Source organism: Trachinotus anak, unplaced genomic scaffold, assembly GCF_046630095.1.
Source record: "Trachinotus anak isolate AG129_WGS33_773 ecotype Australia unplaced genomic scaffold, CSIRO_AGI_Tana_v1 ptg000028l, whole genome shotgun sequence".
NCBI lineage: Eukaryota > Metazoa > Chordata > Actinopteri > Carangiformes > Carangidae > Trachinotus > Trachinotus anak.
The window spans coordinates 10,451,794-10,470,641 of record NW_027273879.1 but is presented as its reverse complement, the minus strand read 5'-3'; the positions used below and the strand labels follow the sequence as shown (position 1 = coordinate 10,470,641).

The 18,848-nt window shown below is 40.2% G+C and overlaps 2 protein-coding genes across 6 annotated transcripts; both read left to right on the top strand.

Annotated features, from left to right (window-relative positions):
* The first annotated feature begins 236 nt into the window (after window positions 1–236).
* LOC139611161 (ARF GTPase-activating protein GIT2-like) lies at window positions 237–16,346 on the top strand. Of its 5 annotated transcripts, none has more exons than XM_071465551.1 (20): window positions 237–479; window positions 1,043–1,176; window positions 1,369–1,481; window positions 2,858–2,963; window positions 3,261–3,347; window positions 3,435–3,565; window positions 4,723–4,817; window positions 4,930–4,975; window positions 5,293–5,344; window positions 5,461–5,533; window positions 5,627–5,724; window positions 5,844–5,955; window positions 6,303–6,454; window positions 6,565–6,717; window positions 9,587–9,796; window positions 9,965–10,054; window positions 10,681–10,763; window positions 11,695–11,844; window positions 13,088–13,151; window positions 13,455–16,346. In XM_071465551.1, exons 1-20 carry the CDS (start codon window positions 428–430, stop codon window positions 13,662–13,664), a joined length of 2,211 nt encoding a protein of 736 aa, XP_071321652.1. In that variant the 5' UTR covers window positions 237–427; the 3' UTR covers window positions 13,665–16,346. The 5 variants fall into 5 exon arrangements, with proteins under 5 accessions (XP_071321652.1, XP_071321653.1, XP_071321651.1 ...); XM_071465552.1 differs by having other exon boundaries at window positions 238–479; window positions 5,296–5,344; window positions 11,692–11,844; XM_071465550.1 differs by having other exon boundaries at window positions 238–479; window positions 11,692–11,844.
* A 150-nt stretch (window positions 16,347–16,496) lies between these two features.
* Window positions 16,497–18,848, top strand: LOC139611164 (glycolipid transfer protein-like). The gene is made up of 5 exons (XM_071465561.1): window positions 16,497–16,714; window positions 17,175–17,233; window positions 17,381–17,514; window positions 17,616–17,766; window positions 17,954–18,848. Exons 1-5 carry the CDS (start codon window positions 16,612–16,614, stop codon window positions 18,134–18,136), a joined length of 630 nt encoding a protein of 209 aa, XP_071321662.1. The 5' UTR covers window positions 16,497–16,611; the 3' UTR covers window positions 18,137–18,848.

Genomic DNA, 18,848 nt, shown 5'->3' with positions numbered 1-18,848 from the left:
CAAATAGATGCTGGTAAACGTGAGTTTTGTGATTTATTTCATTTATACCCAACAGCATATTTTTAATTCCACTTGTGGTGGGCTACAGGCCAGAGGTTGACCGACACAGACAACACCTACTTAACATTTTGCACCCGCTATCTGGCCCTTACTGCCGGTGAATAGGATGATAGAGGATAATATGACAGCGAAGGAAACAAGGAAGGAAGCAGACAAGGAGGCAGAGAAGAGGCTGTGTGAGTGTTCGGATGGGACACCGCTTTGTTCAACAGTAGGGGAGGGCAGACAGGCACAGTTGCTTTCCCTGCTGGGAGCGTTAAATACAATCTGCTGGGGCGGACTATCCTGTCTTATCTTCGTCCAGCTGTGTTACAACGTACCTTACAAACAATTGTCTTTCGTGGACTCTGAAGATTTCTATCAAGGGATGTCAAAGCGAGTACGAAGCAGAGAGGTCTGCGCTGATTGCAGTGCTCCGGGTATGATGTCAAACAGGCTAGCTGTAACGCTAGCTGCCTGGCTAACCAGCTAGCCCTGACTACAACTTAACGTCCAGTTAGCTAACCTAGTTAACATTACCAAACGGCCGTAACTAATTAGCAGTTTTCTAGCTACACGGCTAATTGTGATGGTTGTAAATTCTCGTCTTGTGGAAACATTTGTTGACACATATCGTGTCTGTGTCTTGCCTGTATACTCTCACGAACTTGTCTGAATCTGCAACTCTTTGCTTGAAATGTATTAAACGATAGTTTGTGATAGTTTATCGCTAACGTTACTTTAGTTGAATTAGCTACCTTGCTAAATTGCCCACGCCTGGTTGCATCAGTAATGGTGAGGGTTTTTTTTTTTTAAAGCTGTGTCGAAGACATTAGGAAGCAACTAATCTGGAGTCATCTGTGGGTGTCAATTAGCAAATATCCTTGTATGGCTAGAATCGATTAATTACCACAAATGCGTTAGTTTAAAGTTGTGTGTAGCGTTGTTTTTTATTTACCGTCAGACTTGCGCATTAACTAACACCTTTTACATCTTCTTCTAGAGCCACGATGGGCCTCAGTGAACAGGGGTGTGTTGGTCTGCGATGAGTGCTGCAGCATCCATCGAGGTCTGGGGCGACACAGCTCTCAAGTCCGGCATCTGACTCATTCTCCGTGGCCACCCTCCCAGTTACAGGTCAGGAGACAGGGACACAACCCCCACACACTTACCAAAGATCCAGATGCAAATTAGTAGAATCTATTTATCATATGGGCAACACAAGACAGAGGTCACACAATCAGACACATTATTAAGTGACTGGGAATAGCATATTTATAAAGCACTAGATTCAATTCAAGTGATTTGTTTTGTGTTTTCATGTTTTAGATGGTCCAAACACTGTATGGCAATGGAGCTAATTCCATATGGGAGCATAGCCTTCTGGACCCTTCCTCCTCAGTGAGTGGGAAGCGCAAAGCAAACCCCCAGGACAGAGTTCAGTAAGTGCTTTAAGGATTTTGATGTGTCAGACCTGATTTTGGTATGCTTGTTTGCACTTTTGATATAAACCTCTATTGGCAAAATTGATTTTCAGAGTTAAGGTCAGGGAACATGCATAATTGACCATCTCTGTACATGAGTCATGGCTAGTCAGTCTCAAGTAACTTTAAGAACCTAAGTAAGTTAGCCTGTTGGGGATGGCGAATTGCATAACAAAACAGATGTTCAATTAAATGCAAGTGGCAATATCCTAATCATGTTAGCTAAATGGGATGGATGTGGCTATTTTTTTGATTAACCAAATGATTCTGCAAGCAATAATTTAAAAGGGTTTATGCAGCTTTTCCTCTATTGTGAATGCTTTCTAACTAGCAGTATGCACTGTAGCTCAGAAGACACAACAAAAAACAAAGTCTGTGAGGCAGAGAGATGTGATGTAGTCATCTACACTCCCACTGCCAGGTATAAACACTGTGTCGGTCTGGTCCCTGGCTGGTGGAGAAAAGATAAATAGTCAGCCACACATAAACACAGCCGTGCTCAGTCAGACCCTTACAAACAGAGCAAATGCATTCAATCACCAGACAACAGACAGTTGCAGACAGAGCGTACGCATTGCACCAAACAGGAGGCAGCTGTCCTTGATCTCAAATACAACTTTCAAGATGAATGCAATGTTATTGGGTGGATTCACAATAGGAACTTTTCCCGCAGACTAAGAGCCTTTTGAAGAACTAAACCCGTGTTTTGACCGGGGGAACCATGACTAAACTTAAGTCCTCTATGATAGTTCCAGGTGTTGTGTAAAAAGGTTACTTCTCTGGAGATTATACTTTATGTGGTTCATGAACTGCTTGGGTGGAGTTTTCTGATTGATTAAACACAGACGCTGCAGCTGCTTCAACTCATATACCACTTGATTCACAACACAAGGAAGTATTGACTTTAGGACGTCAGCTGGAGTTATCTCATTGTTTATTAATCTAACAACAATGTTAGGCTTTGTCTTCGACTTCCCCATTGGTTTAGTTTAGTATATTGTACTGTACCCTACCCATCTGCAGAGATATAGTTGGTCATATGACAATGAGGAGGGATAGATATTCTTAGATTTTTGATGTGAATTAGCAATTCTGACTTCAAGGCAGGGTGGGGTTCACAGAAGGGGATCTTCTAGTGAAAAACTACCTATCTTTAGTTTTTTCTCATGACTGAAGTGACAGTAAAATTACCAGAATCCTGTGTTGTGGTATGCGGACATTTGTTCACCAATGTTTTGAATGTATGTGATGTGGTAGTCACTTGAAAATGGCAAAGGTGGTCCAGATTTTCAGTGCCCTTGGTTTTAGATATGTACATCTTTTGTTGTTTGTAGCTCCAACAAGACAGAGTTCATCAAGGCCAAATATCAAATGTTGGCGTATGTCCACCGGATGCCTTGTCGGGAGGATGACAGTGTAACCGCAAAAGACCTCAGCAAGGTGAGAAATTGCTCTGTTGTTTCTGCATTGTTTATTTTTACATTAATCAAGTGAACAAATAACCCAGCATTGTCCCATTCAAATAAGCTTCTTTGGGACAGTAAAACCAATGGTGGTGTAATTAACCCACATTTGTCTTTTGGATATCACAGCAGAGCAAGTGCTTTTTGGTTTTTTAACTATGATACCTGAGAACTCCTTCGAAAGTTCAGAAAATAGCATGGCTTATTCATATATTGATACTTAGAATTCAGTGCTGCTGTGACATACTGAAACTCTTCATCCATCTCCTTTCAGCAACTCCATTCCAGTGTTCGGACTGGAAACCTGGAGACCTGCCTCAGACTCTTATCCTTGGGAGCTCAGGCCAACTTCTTCCATCCAGTAAGTCTAGTGGAATAAGCGTCAGAACAAACAGTGCAAGTCGACATACTACTAATGCTTCACTATTATGTTGTTCTTTGACCACAGGAGAAGGGAAACACCCCACTACACATAGCAGCAAAAGCAGGTCAGATGTTACAAGCAGAACTGTTGGCAGTTTATGGAGCTGATCCCGGGGCTCTGGACTCCAGTGGAAAGACCCCCATTGATTATGCAAGGTAAAACCGAGTCTATATTTTTAGAGATACCCCAATGTGGAACTTATTGTTTTGAGGCAAGTGTATTACAAGTCAGAATTAGGGAAGTTCATGAGCCACTTCTTTCCCCCATTATTTCTGGTGAGCTCTGTGATCTAAACTCACAGTGTTGGCTACACTGAAAACATAGTTACTATTGTTGTGGTTGACATCACTACCCGGTAGCAAGGCTGCAAGCATCGCCTTAACAGATGCAGCCTGGCTCACAGGTGGCTGTGCTACAGGAAATGATACACATCCTTTGGAGATTTAAAGTACACAGAAAAAAAACTGGCATGAGTATAATATGTGTACTATTTATAAACTGATGTGTTAAAGAGGAAATGTTAGACGCTGTCATTTAAGGGAAAAGTGTCAGAAGGTAACCAAAAACTGGTAGACACAGCCTAGGTAGAAACTGCGAGAAAAAAAACAGTCACCATCTGAAATGGCTAAAATATTTAGCATGCCTTGCACTACAATGAACACTAGACACAGACCCCAGAACCCTTATGTCAGAGGCTAACTAATTCAATAACAGTAATACTGAGACAGGATGGGAGGGGGAGGAAGAATTCTTTAACAAGTATTGTGGCTGAGTCAGCTCAAGCAGTTTAGCGGAAGTTGGTCTGAAAACCTAGAAATAAAATGTACCGATATAAAATAAGATAATGGAGCTGACGGTGATGTGTTGTGTTAGTAACTAGTGTAGAAATTTTACAAAACAGATAATATCTGCATTGTACAGTAATACTAGCTTAAGAGTCATTGTATCATAGTATAAAGTATTGCCTTGAGGCACTTAAAGAAATCAAAGGAAAAACTATATATTTTATGCTGTGTTGTTTATGTTGTTTCTGGCAGAACCAGACTGAGACCAGTCATGTCTAAGCATGACTGGTCTCACTCTGTCACCAGAACCAGCTAACACCCATACACCTACTTCAATTCTCTGCTCAATACATTACTTGGAGCTTTCAAACTCTAAATGAGAAACATATTTTTCTGTGAACTTTATAGACTCTTGTTTTTTTGACATAGACGTATTTAAAGGCATCCTACCGCAGGCATTCTGTAGTCTTTGCCTCAGTGCAGTGCTGTATTTCTGAAACATAACCTTTTCTTCGTTATCTGTGCAGACAAGCTGGGCACCAGGAGCTGGCAGAGAGGCTTGTGGAGATCCAGTATGAACTCACTGACCGGTTAACATTTTACCTTTGTGGAAGAAGACCAGGTAAGTGCAGTACGTGCATCAAACATAGCTGCTGTATGGTGTTTGAGAGCTAATGTTTATTTTTCTGTTTTCTGTGGTAATCACTTGCTGTCATGTCCTTGTTGTGTTGTAGATCACAGAAATGGGCAACACTTCATCATTCCACAGATGGCAGACAGGTAATAGCTATGCTCCAAGTTGTTTTCATACCTACCAGTTTAATCTTGTAATGCACAGAAAATGATACCACTTTATAGTATCAGCTCCATTAGTCCCTGGCTACAAGTTAATGCTATGTAGTTGGCTTTTATTGTGCTGCATATTATATAGGCAGCATGACAGACATCCACAATATAATTACAATCCTATTTTTCCTATGCTGCATTGGATGGATAAGAAATAAGTAAGTATGTTTGTTACTTTGGCCATTTTGTTTCTCCTTGTTTGTGTGGAATTTTTTCAACAGAAAAATAATCATTTCAATTTTTGTCCAAAGCAGTCTGGATTTGTCAGAGTTTGCAAAAGCTGCAAAGAAGAAGTTGCAGTCGGTGAGACATGTCTACCTGTGATTTGATTCCTATGAGTTCCTAAATGTATTTTCTTTTTCACCTGCTGTTCAGTTGTTCTTAAAGTGAATCAGAAATTCTGCTTTATTTTGTTTCAGCTAAGTAACCATCAGTTTGAAGAACTTGCCATGGATGTTTATGATGAAGTTGACAGAAGAGAAACAGATGCCGGTGAAATTCCAAGAATTGTCCAAAATATATATAATGCTGTATAGAATGTTTTTTAAGCCTGTATATTAATTTCTACCTATTGTTTTTCTTTAGTGTGGTTGGCCACTCAGAACCACAGCACACTTGTAACCGACACCACAGTTGTACCTTTTCTGCCTGTCAATCCAGAGTACTCATCTACCAGAAACCAGGCAAGGGAATGCATATCTGTTACCCCCTATTTAAACTTCAATTTGTTGTTTTAAGACTGAATTTAACAGTGCTTCCTTATTTTCTCCTTTTTTGTGTGTTGATACATTTGCATTTTCAGGGTCGTCAAAAATTAGCAAGGTTTAGTGCTCATGAATTTGCCACCCTGGTGATCGATATTCTAACTGATGCGAAACGACGGCAGTGGGGTAATTCCTGCGATAGTCCTAAAGGTAGGATATGTCTTTTAGTTTTTTTTAATTTACCAGCTAATGTACTTTTGTTTTGGATTTTATTATTGTATGTATTGCAGTAAATGCACTTCTAAACATATACACAGAGGATGGTGTCAGTATTGAATTTTGTACTTGAACTTGTCCATTGTGTAAATTATTGCAACACTTCACAGCCTCTTTTCTTCCTGGTGCAGACTCAAAGAGGACAAACATTGTTTGGGTTGATAATGAAGAGCAAGTCCTGATTTTCGGATTTCTATAGGACAATAAAAACTGTTCCTTAGCTGTGTAGCTACCAGGGTTTGTTTAATACCCAGTCTTGCAATCTTGTGGTCTTTCTTCAGAGAATGTGGAGCTGATCCTTCAGGGAATCGACAGTCGCCATAACAGTGAGAGCCAAGACAATGACCAGCCAGATTACGACAGTGTGGCATCAGATGAAGATCCAGTCCAAGAGGCCACTTGTGGGGACAGCTGCAATGATGGAAGGACCAAGGTTAATGCTTGTTGGACTCTGTTACTATTAAGATGTTTAAATACAACATCTTGCTTTACTTTTCAAACTGATCAAATTCCTCCTGTCCTATATAACATGTTCTCCTGCAGAGCTCAGAGTCATCTGACCTCTCTGATGGACCAATCACAGTACAGGAATATATGGAGGTGAAAAGTGCCCTCACTGCATCAGAGGCCAAAATACAACAGCTTCTTAAAGTCAACTGTCACCTTAGTGAAGAGCTGCGGTTGATGCAGAGCAAGGTTAGTGAATTCACATGTAGCATATGGGTCTTGATGAGCGATGCTCTAGACTAAAAAGAGAAAGAGTTGAGGTGATTTCTACACCTAACCAATGTTAACAAGGAGCTTTATTGGTTACCAGTATCAATTATCAGGCACCATCAGACACACAAGTGCATCAGGCATGTACTGTCTCTACAAATAGCACCTTATGACATTCAGTCAGAAAGTTCATTTCTGAGTAAGCTAACATCTTACGTGTATTTATTACGATGCGTTTCCATGGTGAACTAGACATGTACTCTCCCCTCTCTTGTGGTATCTGGTCATTAAATTAGAGACACAAAAATACATTGAGAAAGGAATGAAAAACAAATTCATCACTGTTGACGTTGCTGTATGATAAGTGATCACTGACATTGCAGGACAGACAAGACAGAGCAGCAGAGAGTTATCAGACCATCGGGGGAAAGTAAGAAATATCTGTTGTAATTTATTCCCATGCAGCTCCTCTCTGTTGGTCTGCTGAAACTTATGATTCATTTACAGGTTTTAAATAAGTTTGTCTCAAAAAGAAAATCTGAATATAATATAATTGTGCCTCAATACTGAAATCTAGTGACATAATTTAACATTTTTGAAAGGAGAGGAAGAGAGGAAGCCTCAGAGTCACTCCTTCACGAAGAAATATAAATATCTATGTCAAATAGTCTTTCTGTGCACACAGGACAAAGTCTGAAAATCAGCACAGCTTGTCTGCATTAAGGTAGTCTTTGATGTGAGATAATGCAGATGAAATGGTCTGCTGCTGAAGTTATGATTTCTGTGTAACATTACAACTACAGCAGCTGGTGGTGCAGGTGGCATTAGATAGTTGTTGTGAGGCCATTTTATTCATTCAAATTGTTTGTACTTTGTTACTAATAATCATTTCCTGTCCTGATCCACCCATTTATACACTGTTCTTGATGCATTCTTCTTCTTCTTGGCACCTCAGTCTAACAATGTAGACCAGTGGAGGTATCTGTTTCTTCTTAATCCAGGGGGTTAGGTGGTGTAAAACTGCAGGAAATCTGTTTTAAATTACAGTATTTTTTGGTGGAGGAGGACCCCTAGACCCCCTCACCAATTATGTATCTTTCAAAGGTTGCTCCTCCTAGGAAGACTAGATGTTGACATATAAATGAATGAAAATGCCATAGGGTTCCACATCACTAGTGCAACAGATAAATGGCTGCTATGGATCTGGATGAGTGAAATTCCTGTGGTGATAATTAACATTCACCTCAGGAATCTGCTGTACTTGTAGACAGCATAGCAGATTTAATAGATTTAATGTTCCAGGTCAGATGCTAGATGTACACAAACACCGAGGACATTATGATCCATCATCGTAACTCTACAGAACCATCAAACAGCCACAAGCCACACACTACCTAAATGTGATTAAAAGTGTTGAAGTGTGGGTGAATCACTGCAGTTATCAGCTCAGTTGTCACCATTACAGAAATTTAATTGGGTTGAGTCCACAACACCTCCAGAAGGTACTAAGTAAAAGTACTGGCAAACCACAACAACCCACAATCATGTTATGTTTATCTTCATTCAAGGCATATGGTGCATCTGACTTCCTTATTTCTTAGTATTTCCAAAAAGTACATTTCCCCCTCAGCCCCAGCGGTATAAATTTAGATATGCACACAGTTGCAGTTTTATTTGCTGAGGTACTGAGGAAACTCTAAAGTCTGAAGACGTCTGCCACCACTCTAACACAGTGGTGAGAATATTCTGGTTATTCAGCAAAATAAACAAATCATGGTGTGGACATTTTGTACTGTTATTCTCACTACTGTTCATTCCTCTATAAGGTAGGAAACATTTCCTCATTAAATGGGGTTGGTGGTATTTCAGGATTTTATTTTATATTTTTTGTATCAACAAAGCGAAGTACAGGATCATTCCCCTGTGATCTGATTTGAATCTCATCACTCACCTGAAATTTTTTACCTCTGCTAGACACCAGAGCACTCAATATTGTTGCCAAGTATATAATTCTGATGATAGACTAAACTGACATGCTTGGAAAATTTGATTTTAAAAAAATGACAGCATTTCATTTGGTTTTGTTCAATGCCCAAAGTTTCCCAGCCTAGTTTCTTTCTCTCTACACTTGGCTGAGAAACATTGTTAACACAATGTACTACCTCCTCCTGCTGGTTTATTTTCTCCTTAACCATGCTTCTTTTCTATGACATAAGCTGCCTTCTTCTAGTCCCTTATCTTCCTCACCCTTTTTGCACTGACCAACACTTCAATTTATGACACAGAGGAACCCTAATACATTTCCTAATATATAAGCTAATGAACCTATAAAATCTCTTTTTTAAATATTCATGTCTTTGTAAGACAAAGGAGTAAGACAAATGACCAAACTGTAGCCAACACTGTTTTTGCTTTGGTAGCATGTAGTTACCTGATATGCCAGAAGTTAATTTGTAGACTTTATATCCCAATTTACATAATAATATTGACAGAAAGCTTAGAAAGCCATTTTTCCTATCACTCTTTTTTAATCTGAAAAGAGTCCTGCTCATGTAAATAAGGGCAACTACTTCTGCAGCAGTTTCTCAGGGGGTCACACTTCAGGTGTTGCTGTAAACACACAATGTCAGCACTTCATTTGTCAAAGAAACAAACCTTTTGTTGTGAGGAAAAACTTTGAAGGGAAACGAAAAACAAAACAGAGGTGAAGATGAACTCTACATAGAGGAATAGCTTTTCTCCTGCAGACTTAGCTGTACTCTACTCTATTATTGATGTCTGGCCGAGCTTTTGTAAGGAGAACGGCCCCCAGCTAGAGCTGAATTGAAAGATATTTTGTTCTCTACAGCTAAACTCCCTGCAGACTGAAAACACAACACTGCGATGGCAGACCCCCAGCGGACAACAACACCTCCAGGGGCCCTTTGGTCGACACCCACCCCGCGGGGGTCGCGCTATGTCCATGTATGAGACAGGTTCTACTCCGAAGCAGTACCCCCACCGAGCCGAAACAGCCCGGCATGAGGATGGAGTCATTTTACAACCCTTCCCAACCAATGTAAGCACAGAAGCACCAATGTTCCTGCTGGATTGTCCTCACAGGAGGACAAAATAATGGTGCCTGGCTTGGGGCTGGTGTTGGTTTTTCATTCATTCATTCATTTATTCATTCATCATTCATTGCATCTCAATAGAGTATGCTCAACTTGGTTTGACCCCTTTCTAGATTGGGAGGGGTCCTTTGGGGACGGCTGCTTCCTCCCTCCCTACCTTCCCCTCTTCCCTGTCCTGGTCGCGGGACGAAAGATCTCGAAGGGTTAAGTACTGAAGTTTAGTGGCAGCCCCAGGGATGGTGAAAACTGTCCCCTTGCTTGACCCCACAGTCTTCTCTCTCCTGACCTGTGTCTTTAAACTGCTTTTTATCAGTATCTCCTTTCTGCATGCATGCACCACAGTGCATCTGCTACTGTACAGTTACCTGAACATCACCAGCTTTTTCTGTACAGCGAACCTCAACCACAGCCACTGCTTTCTCTAGGAAACATCAGAAGAAATGATGAAATGTTGCACCAGAGAAAACTTTTTGAATGATCAGACTTCAATATCCAAGAAAAATAGATAAAATGGCTCATAACAATGTGCTTAATAGCCATAGCCACCGATAAGAGATCACACAGTTTACGTCTGGATTTCTTTGCATCTACTAATCGCATCCACTGCAGTACGCACTGTTACACCCCAGTGACTTTGTTGTATATTTCCTGTCTTTTTCAATTTATCTTCTTTAAAAGCAAATGTCTAATAGTGTGGTCATGGCTTTGTTTTCAGAAATGCATGATTCTGACTTGTATGTGCCTACAGTTGTTCCTGTAATACCTCTTTGCTAATTATATACACAATATACTGTAGTTGATTGATGGTAATCCATTGATGTGTCTATAGGGCTGTAGTTTGGAGGGACGGAGTACCATGCTGGAGAATGATTGCGACACTATGCCCAACCACTCTGGACTGGAGGTGACTGGGTAAGACCTTCTTTAAAGTTAACTTTGTACCCTCTTGTCCAAAATGACGAGGACTTTCCTCTGTGAGCGTTTCAACACTTTACCACTGATTTCTTTGGTAAAACCATCTGTTTGGTTCTTCAGATAAATGCATTAAATTATTTTGTTATAGACCAACTCATGGTATTAAATAATTTCATTGATGTTAAGTTTCCAGATGCATACAGGATTAACTGAAAGAAACTGCTGTTAAAATGAAGTAGGAAATGACCACAAAGAAGCCTGATATTAAATAAATGGGAAGGTTTTTCTTCTTGTTGCTGGTGCCAGAGATTATGACATTATTGTTGTGAAATCTTATAAAGTTAAAAGTCAAATGAAGACAGGGGACTAGGCTAGACTAATATTAGTTTTGACAGTTTTTTAGAAAGATGCTTTGATTGGTACAGTCTGTCTGTACAGCAGTAGGACTTTCACCGGTCTGATGTAAGCTACCAGTTGCAAAAAATCAACACATGAGAAATAGCCAGCAGCCTTGCACGTCATCTACCTCTAGTTGTTCTTTTGCCAGTTGTATACTTGTGTTGGTGATTAGAGTCACTACTATTGGCTTTTTGAGCTATAAAATAGATGCACCCAGTTAGCTAATCCAGTAGCTAATTTTATGTCTACTACTTTTCTATTATATAATTTTAGGATGGCATCTATCAGGCACTGAAGGGTTATGCCCAGCCCTTAACTCAGCATTGTTTTTCAAATTACAAACCAAACTGCAGGGTATGGTAATGGCATTTCACTTAATTCACAGTTAGTGTACTGCAAACCAGGAACCAGGTTTCTTAATGACTAGAACACCACCTGCAATTTGCATCTATATAAACATATCTCTATGCATTGCAATGCTTAAAGCAGTAAGCAGTGATAAAGCATTTTTTCCTTGTATTTGTAGCAGCCCTCTCCCAGCCTCTGATGCGGTGGAACCAGAAGAGGGTGAGGAAGATGCCACACTGCCATGCACAGAGGACGTCATCTGTAAGACAGAGCAGATCACTAAGAACATACAAGAGCTTCTGAGAGCTGCCCAGGAGACCAAACATGAAAGGTAGTTTATGGTTACTATGTAATTAATAAAAATGTTAACATTAAAAAGCATAAAATGAGACAACTTCTAAAACATCAAAGATATTCAAAGATCAGATCTTGTCATTATTTGATATGCTGTAAGCCATAGTGTGCACCCTGTCAGGCCATATATTTAATCTCAGCCTGTATTTCTGTAATTTTGTCTGGCCTTTTAGTAAATGGCATAACTCTGCCTCGGCTGCTTCTAGGTCAGTAGTTTTCAATGGTTATCCTCCAGGCCCAGGGCCCTGCTGGTTTTCATTCATTCTAGCCAGCTAACTGGTAACTGATTTTCACCTGAGTTGCAAGGCGAATGTGGTCAGTCACATAATATAGAAAACCAGATTGACTGTTTCTTAGCCTTGTAGACCAGCCTTTGTCCCTGTGTCCTAGAAACTCTGTGTCTGTTGGGGTTAGGCCTTGTGTCTTTTAATGCAGCTGACAGGAAACAAACACCACATGATCATATTCCCCTGTGACCTGCCAAATCCACAGCGACTCAGCGAGGTTTCCTGTATTCATCCATTTGTTAATATCTTGCATTTTTACAGTTACACATTACTGCACTTTATTTTCCTCTACTTTTATCATGATGTGAGATATTCACCATTTCGTTTATCTTAGTCTTTTTTCAGTGTAAAAATGTGGAGATTATCATTGCATACCATCTAGCTAAGGCGCTCATGGTTTTTCCTAACATGCTCAGACATTATGGTATTAATATGAAGCTTTGAACAGTACTGAGTACAAGTCAAGATGTTTATGTATTTATCCTTTCGTCCACTGTCACTGAAATTAAAGTTGTGTATTTTGAACCCTCAACAACTGCTGTTTTTCACCCAAGCTGGTTACTTATGGAGTGTTGCACCTGTACTACTTTGCATATGGTTAGTCATATTGTCAAATAAATATGGTAGATGGGCAATGCATCAGACATTGCAAACGCAGTCTCCCATTTGATGATACTAGCAACCAGTCAAATCACGTTAACAGGTAATACTGACAAAAACAAAACAGCACAAATTAATTGTAAATAATATGTGAATGATCTGTGCAGTGTACTTTAATCATTAAGGGTATTCCCTGGTAATAGGAATATCAGACCGTTCTTTTTAAGGTTCTTGATGGGGAATGTTTGCAGTAGCTGTTTGGCATCAGTGTTTGTATATATAGCAGAGGAGTGGTTAATCACCCATTCATCCTTTTGTCTCCATCTACAACAGTTTTCTGCCTTGCTCTGAAAAGATCTGCTTGGCTGTGACAGAGATGGCCGCCCTGTTTCCCAAGGTAAGATGACTCCCACCAACAGCACAGTGTCCCTCCCCCGAGTAATTAAAGGATTTGTTGTTCGTTTGAAAACAGCCAAAGGGAATCCACAGTGACTTGTCTAGATGGGTAGGCCTTGTTCATTGCATTACCTGGTTTTATGTTTACCATTTATTAGATTACTTATTTTCATATTTACTCAAACACACACACACACACACACACAGTGCCCATGGGCCTACTGATCGCAATGACAGTTAATTTATGGGCGTTGTCATGGGAGTCCCTTATTGAGTCTCTATCATCCCTCTTCCCCCTCCACAGAGGCCATCCTCGGAGACTGTGCGAGGATCTCTGTGTCTGCTCACGTCGAGCGCCAGCCGGCTGCATGGAGAGTGCCAGAAGGCAGCAGATCACAACCCCTGCCCATCGGACATCCAGCTGGTCACTCAGCAGGTCATCCAGTGCGCCTATGACATTGCCAAAGCTGCCAAGCAACTTGTCACTGTGACAACCAAAGAAAATAACAACTAACTATAACCCAAAGACATTTCTGATACCCCCAAAACAATTTATCAATTGTGTTGCTAATTTGATCTTAATCATTTAACACCATGTTTTCTTTTACCATGTTAATCAGTGTGATCATTTACATATATTCCTTAAAATGGGAAAATCTGAAAAAAGATAGACCAAACAAAATTATAGATCATTCAAAAGCTTTATTTATTTAGTTGTTTTGTACCATGGTGATATGGAGTAAACAGACATATTTAAAGACATAGGACTAAATTAGTTACAATTCTTTACCTCACAATTAGATCAGTTTAATCCACACATTTCCAAAAGTGCAATGTTGTATGTGTGTGTGTGTGTATATAAAACAATCAGAACAACAAGCAGTTGAGCCTTCTACATTGTACTTCTCTTCTTAGTACTTTAGTGGACACCAGAGGTCATCAGTTGTCCTCCTTGAGTCTTGTTTCTGGCCAGAAAGGACCAATCGTCTGCACCAGACACCAGGTATCAAGGATCAGAATAGATGAGCCTTAATCTAATCCAGTGACATTGGTTTATTTTACTTAAGCCATTTTAAATGTTTTTTTGTCTTGTTGTTTTTTTGTTTTTTTTTTTTGTTTTTTTGTTTTTTTTTGTAAGATCCAATAATAGTGTTTAATCATTGTGATGCCACTTGCTTAGAGTTCAAATGTTTGTTTAGTAAGCAAACTGTGATTATAAAAAAAAAAAAAAAAAAAAAAACAGCTTCAGTGCATTGAGCACCATGCAAGGCCAGCAGTACCAAGAGTGTGCAAAATTTCATTCCATCCAGTCCCTCCATGCTGGTTAAAGATGTGTTTAAGAGCAAGGAGGTGTCAGTATTTTTTGGAGTTCTGTTACTGCCATACTTCTGATCTCTGTGTGTGTGTGTGTGTGTGTGTGTGTGTGTGTGTGTGTGCGTGCGTGTGTGCGTGCGTGCGTGCGTGTGTGTGCGCGTGTGCGGGCGGGCGTGGCCAGGCGTGCGTGTACGTGGGTGTCTGTGGGTGTGCGGTTGACAAAGAGATGGCCTCGATGGTCCATGTGAAATCCATTTTGAATCAATTTTAATAGCATTATGCAAATATATAAGGTGTATGTATCCATGTAATTCTTTATCAAAATAATCCAAATGCTATTCTATTTATAAACTGTATGTCATACCTCTAAGAAAATATCAATGTTTATTTTCATAAGCTTTTGTTTAACATGATGCTCCTCACAGGCTAACTTTTGTTCTGAGGTTTGGGACGTCTCAGCTGGCAGTTAGTTATAGGCAACTTGTGATCTCTGTTTATTTGATGTGGTGCTGTAACTCCAGTGTGTTAGATGCTGCCTCTGGTCAAATGCGTACCGCTACGGTTTACAATAAATGATAAAGTAAATGTGCCCTCTAAGTTAGAGTATCTGTTGTAGAACCTGGGTCTAATGTGCCACTCATTGTTGTGAGCCAGAGGTCTGAGCCAGGGATGGAAAGAGAACTAGAATACCATACACAAGTGGAGTACATGTAATCCAGTATTGCCCAAGCAGAAGCAAGAATACCTGCATTAAAAGGACTTCATCCAAAAGTAAAAAGTATCTTGTTTGAAAATGTGTTATTTTAATGTTGACCAGATCTAACTAAGTAACTTAAAGAGCCACTGCAGCATCCTGACCCTCGCTTTTCAAAAAGTGGAGAACATCTTTCCTTTATAAGAAAGCTTTCTCAGAAGGCTGCTGATGGAAGGAAAAGATGTTCAAAACTACATCAGTACACATTATTATTTCATTAATGTCTACTGTTGATGTAAAAAGTTTTAAATGATCCTTTTTTTCATTTTTATTGAAGCTCCACTTACTAGCTTTTTCGTGAGCTGTCAGCTCCATCCCACTTTAGTTTGTAATGGATATCATTTTGTCAAATTTTTTTATTTTATTTTTTTTTTTACATTTTTTTTCCCACCAAATTAAAAAAGTTTTTTATTTTTCTGTATGGTGGTCTGATGAGAGAACTACACATGCAGAGTGTCTTTTTTTAACCACCAGTTACTTTTGTTTTTAGTGATGCAGTCAGTGTTATTTTCATTTTAATTAGCTTTAACAAGGTCATGGGAGGTTTTAAAGCAAGACCATGTAACCTTTGCTGAACAACAGGCACTGTGGCCATAACTGACACAACAATGGTAAATGCTAACATATAAAGCAGGAACTGAATGGTCATCACGTGTTGTCCATTATACCACCAACTAGGCCTATCTGAAGTTTGGCAACCTTAGCCACCATAAGCTGGTGGTCATACCAGACCAATTAAGGCAGTTTTAGCAAACCCACCCAGTTGAATGAATTATACAACGGTTCATTTTATTGCTTATGAAATAAAACATTTAACATGTAAGAGGAAGGATGTCTTATTTCTTCTTTCAAAAGTTAGATCGTCTTGCTTTAAATGTGACTTCATTTCCAAAACAAAACATATCCTGACAGGGCCATGAAATAATTCCAATAAAGTGAAAGTAAAATGAGGATTTTTTTTTTTTTTAGACTGTGGGCTACTTGATCAGTTAAGTGCACGTATTCAGTTACTTTCCACCCCTGGTTTCAGGCCTGACATTTAATTCCCTGTAATTTAGCCTCCCACTGCCTCTGTGGTTGAAAACAATCCCTGCCTTAGGTATAATAAAGTATAATTCATACCTCAAATGAGTTTGTTGTCGTGTTTTGTGCTGTGCATTGTGAGCATACAACTGTTTTTTTTTTTTTTTTGTTTGTTTTTTTTTTAACATTTTCAACACGCCCATGTATAATAATCTCCCACCTGTCGGAGAAGTACGAAAGTGATAGAGGTTGGTGGCGCTTCCCCACCCATCTGACAAGAAGCGCACAGTTCCGGGTTCTTTCCAGCCGAGAGCTGCTGACTGCTGCCGCCGCCGCTGCCGCTGTGCCGAGGCGCTCACACGGCTGGACCATGTCTCTTTTACTGGAGAATCGGTTCCGAGAGCTGCCCCCTGACAAGTCGGTGGACACGAAGCTATTCTTGGACACCGTTTCTCATATTCCTTTGTTCTTCGGTGAGTCTAACTCCATCTGAAGTGGATGAAGGCGCGCAGAAGTTGGTCGCTGTCACGGCTCGTGCTTTGCGGACTCGTTCCTCATGATGTGGGATCGTCAGACGAGGTTCAGGTCATCTGAATAAAAATGACTTGAGCCTCGTCTGATCCCACGCGTGGGCCTTTAAAGACAGGACGTGGCCGTTTCACACACGGCTGAAGTGGAGCTGCTGGGTCACGGCGGGGATCTGAGCCAGCCGCGGCCGTGAAGCCTATAGAGAAACTCTTTGTTTACTCATTGAACAGAGCACACATTGATCTCATTGTGACTTAACTGAAACTATGCATTCACTGCCCCCCCCCCCCCCCCCCGTTTGTAAAGGCTGATTTGTATTCATCCTCCCTTCTGAGCCTGGGGACATGTGTGATGAAGTCATTCATATTTTATTGCTTTGCTCTCAAATTTCTGTTTCTCTTTCAGACTGCTTGGGATCAAAAGTATTTTCAATCATCAAATCCGACATTAATGGCAATATAACGGTAAGATACAGATCTGTAAGTAGTTTTCCATGCCTCTGCCAGTACACTGGTGTGTTTTTCATTCCACGGTTAGGCATTTAAATGTGAGCAGGGGTTTTGATGGTGCAGCCTCCTACGTGCAAACTCAACACAAATGTGCATTTTCAGAAAATTAGAGGAGTCTATCTTCAGGATCCTGCAAAATACGTCACCCTGCAAGACATCCTGGTGGCAGAGCGAGAAGCCCATGGAGCAGAATGGCCTAAAGTTGGAGCAACATTGGCTCTGATGTGGCTGAAAAGGTGAGCAGCCCCTGAACTCGCTGTTATGTCATACTGTAAATTGACCTCTGAGCTGCTAAGCAATTTTTTTTTTCTCCCCCAATACTGGGTCTCTCCTGCAGGGGTCTCCGTTTCATACAGATCCTGCTGCAGAGTTTGGCGGATGGAGACAGAGATGAGAACAACCCCAACCTAATTCGGGTCAATGTCACCAAAGCCTACGAGCAGGCGCTGAAGAAATACCATGGCTGGATTGTGCAAAAGATTTTTAGTGTGAGGACAATGAAATATATTGCGGTTTGATGTTGCAGACGACGTCAAAAGTATTTCTGTGCCAGTTTGTTTTGTTTTACATTTATATGTAAAACTATGTAAGTGACCTTTTCGTAAAACCCACTTCCAACACATGTTCATGCGAGTGTTTTCTTTTCTTTTCTTTTCTTTTTTTGTTCACTTGCAGGCAGCACTAGTTGCAGCTCCCTACAGATCGAACTTCCTCAAGGCACTGTCAAAGGGAGAGGAAGTGAAAGAGGAGGACTGTCTGGCAAATGTACGTCAGTTCCTGGTTAATTACACAGCCACTGTAGATGCCATCTACGAGATGTTCACAGATCTAAACGCAGAGCTGGACTACACTGTTTGATGTCCCAGGACACAACTGGACTGGAGGTGCAGGAGCGTCCTGCATCACTATCTTGTCTGTAAGGTGACAGACAAGAACACTTTTCAAAGGTGTTTTTAATAGGACTGTTTTAATTCTTCCTTTGTGTGCTATTTATTACTTTGATTATGCCTTACTAAATTTAATACTGTATAAAATGACACAATTGCCTTAAATTTAAACAATCATTCTAGCAGATGCTTATGTTTTTTTTTTGATTTATGCATTTTCAATTAATTGCAAGATTGTTAAAACGACAGTGCGGCTCTCACTGTTATGCAGGACTATGTTACTGTGTGGGTTGTTGCTTTATTCATCATATTAACTGGTGGCTTTCACATGTTTCAGTAAGAGAAGAATACTAGACTGTAAACACTGTTATTATGGGAAAACTGTATTTTTAATACTTAACATTCAGATGTTCTCTGCCTCCTAAGCCCCGGAGTTGTCTCTGCTGTTAACCTGGGAGCAGCAGTAATTCTAAAATTTTAACAATACATTTCCAGTTTTATAATAAGTGCTGGAATCCACTGAGTGCCTTGGTGTTACTGAATAAATACATAATCTTTTCAAAGTAACCTCAGTGTTAATATATTTGCCAGCAGTTCTGTTTCAGAGAGAATATTTTATCTCTTTTACTTGTGTCGAGTTTGTCGTGTGTGTGTGTGTGTGTTTAAAAGGGATTTGTTTTTGA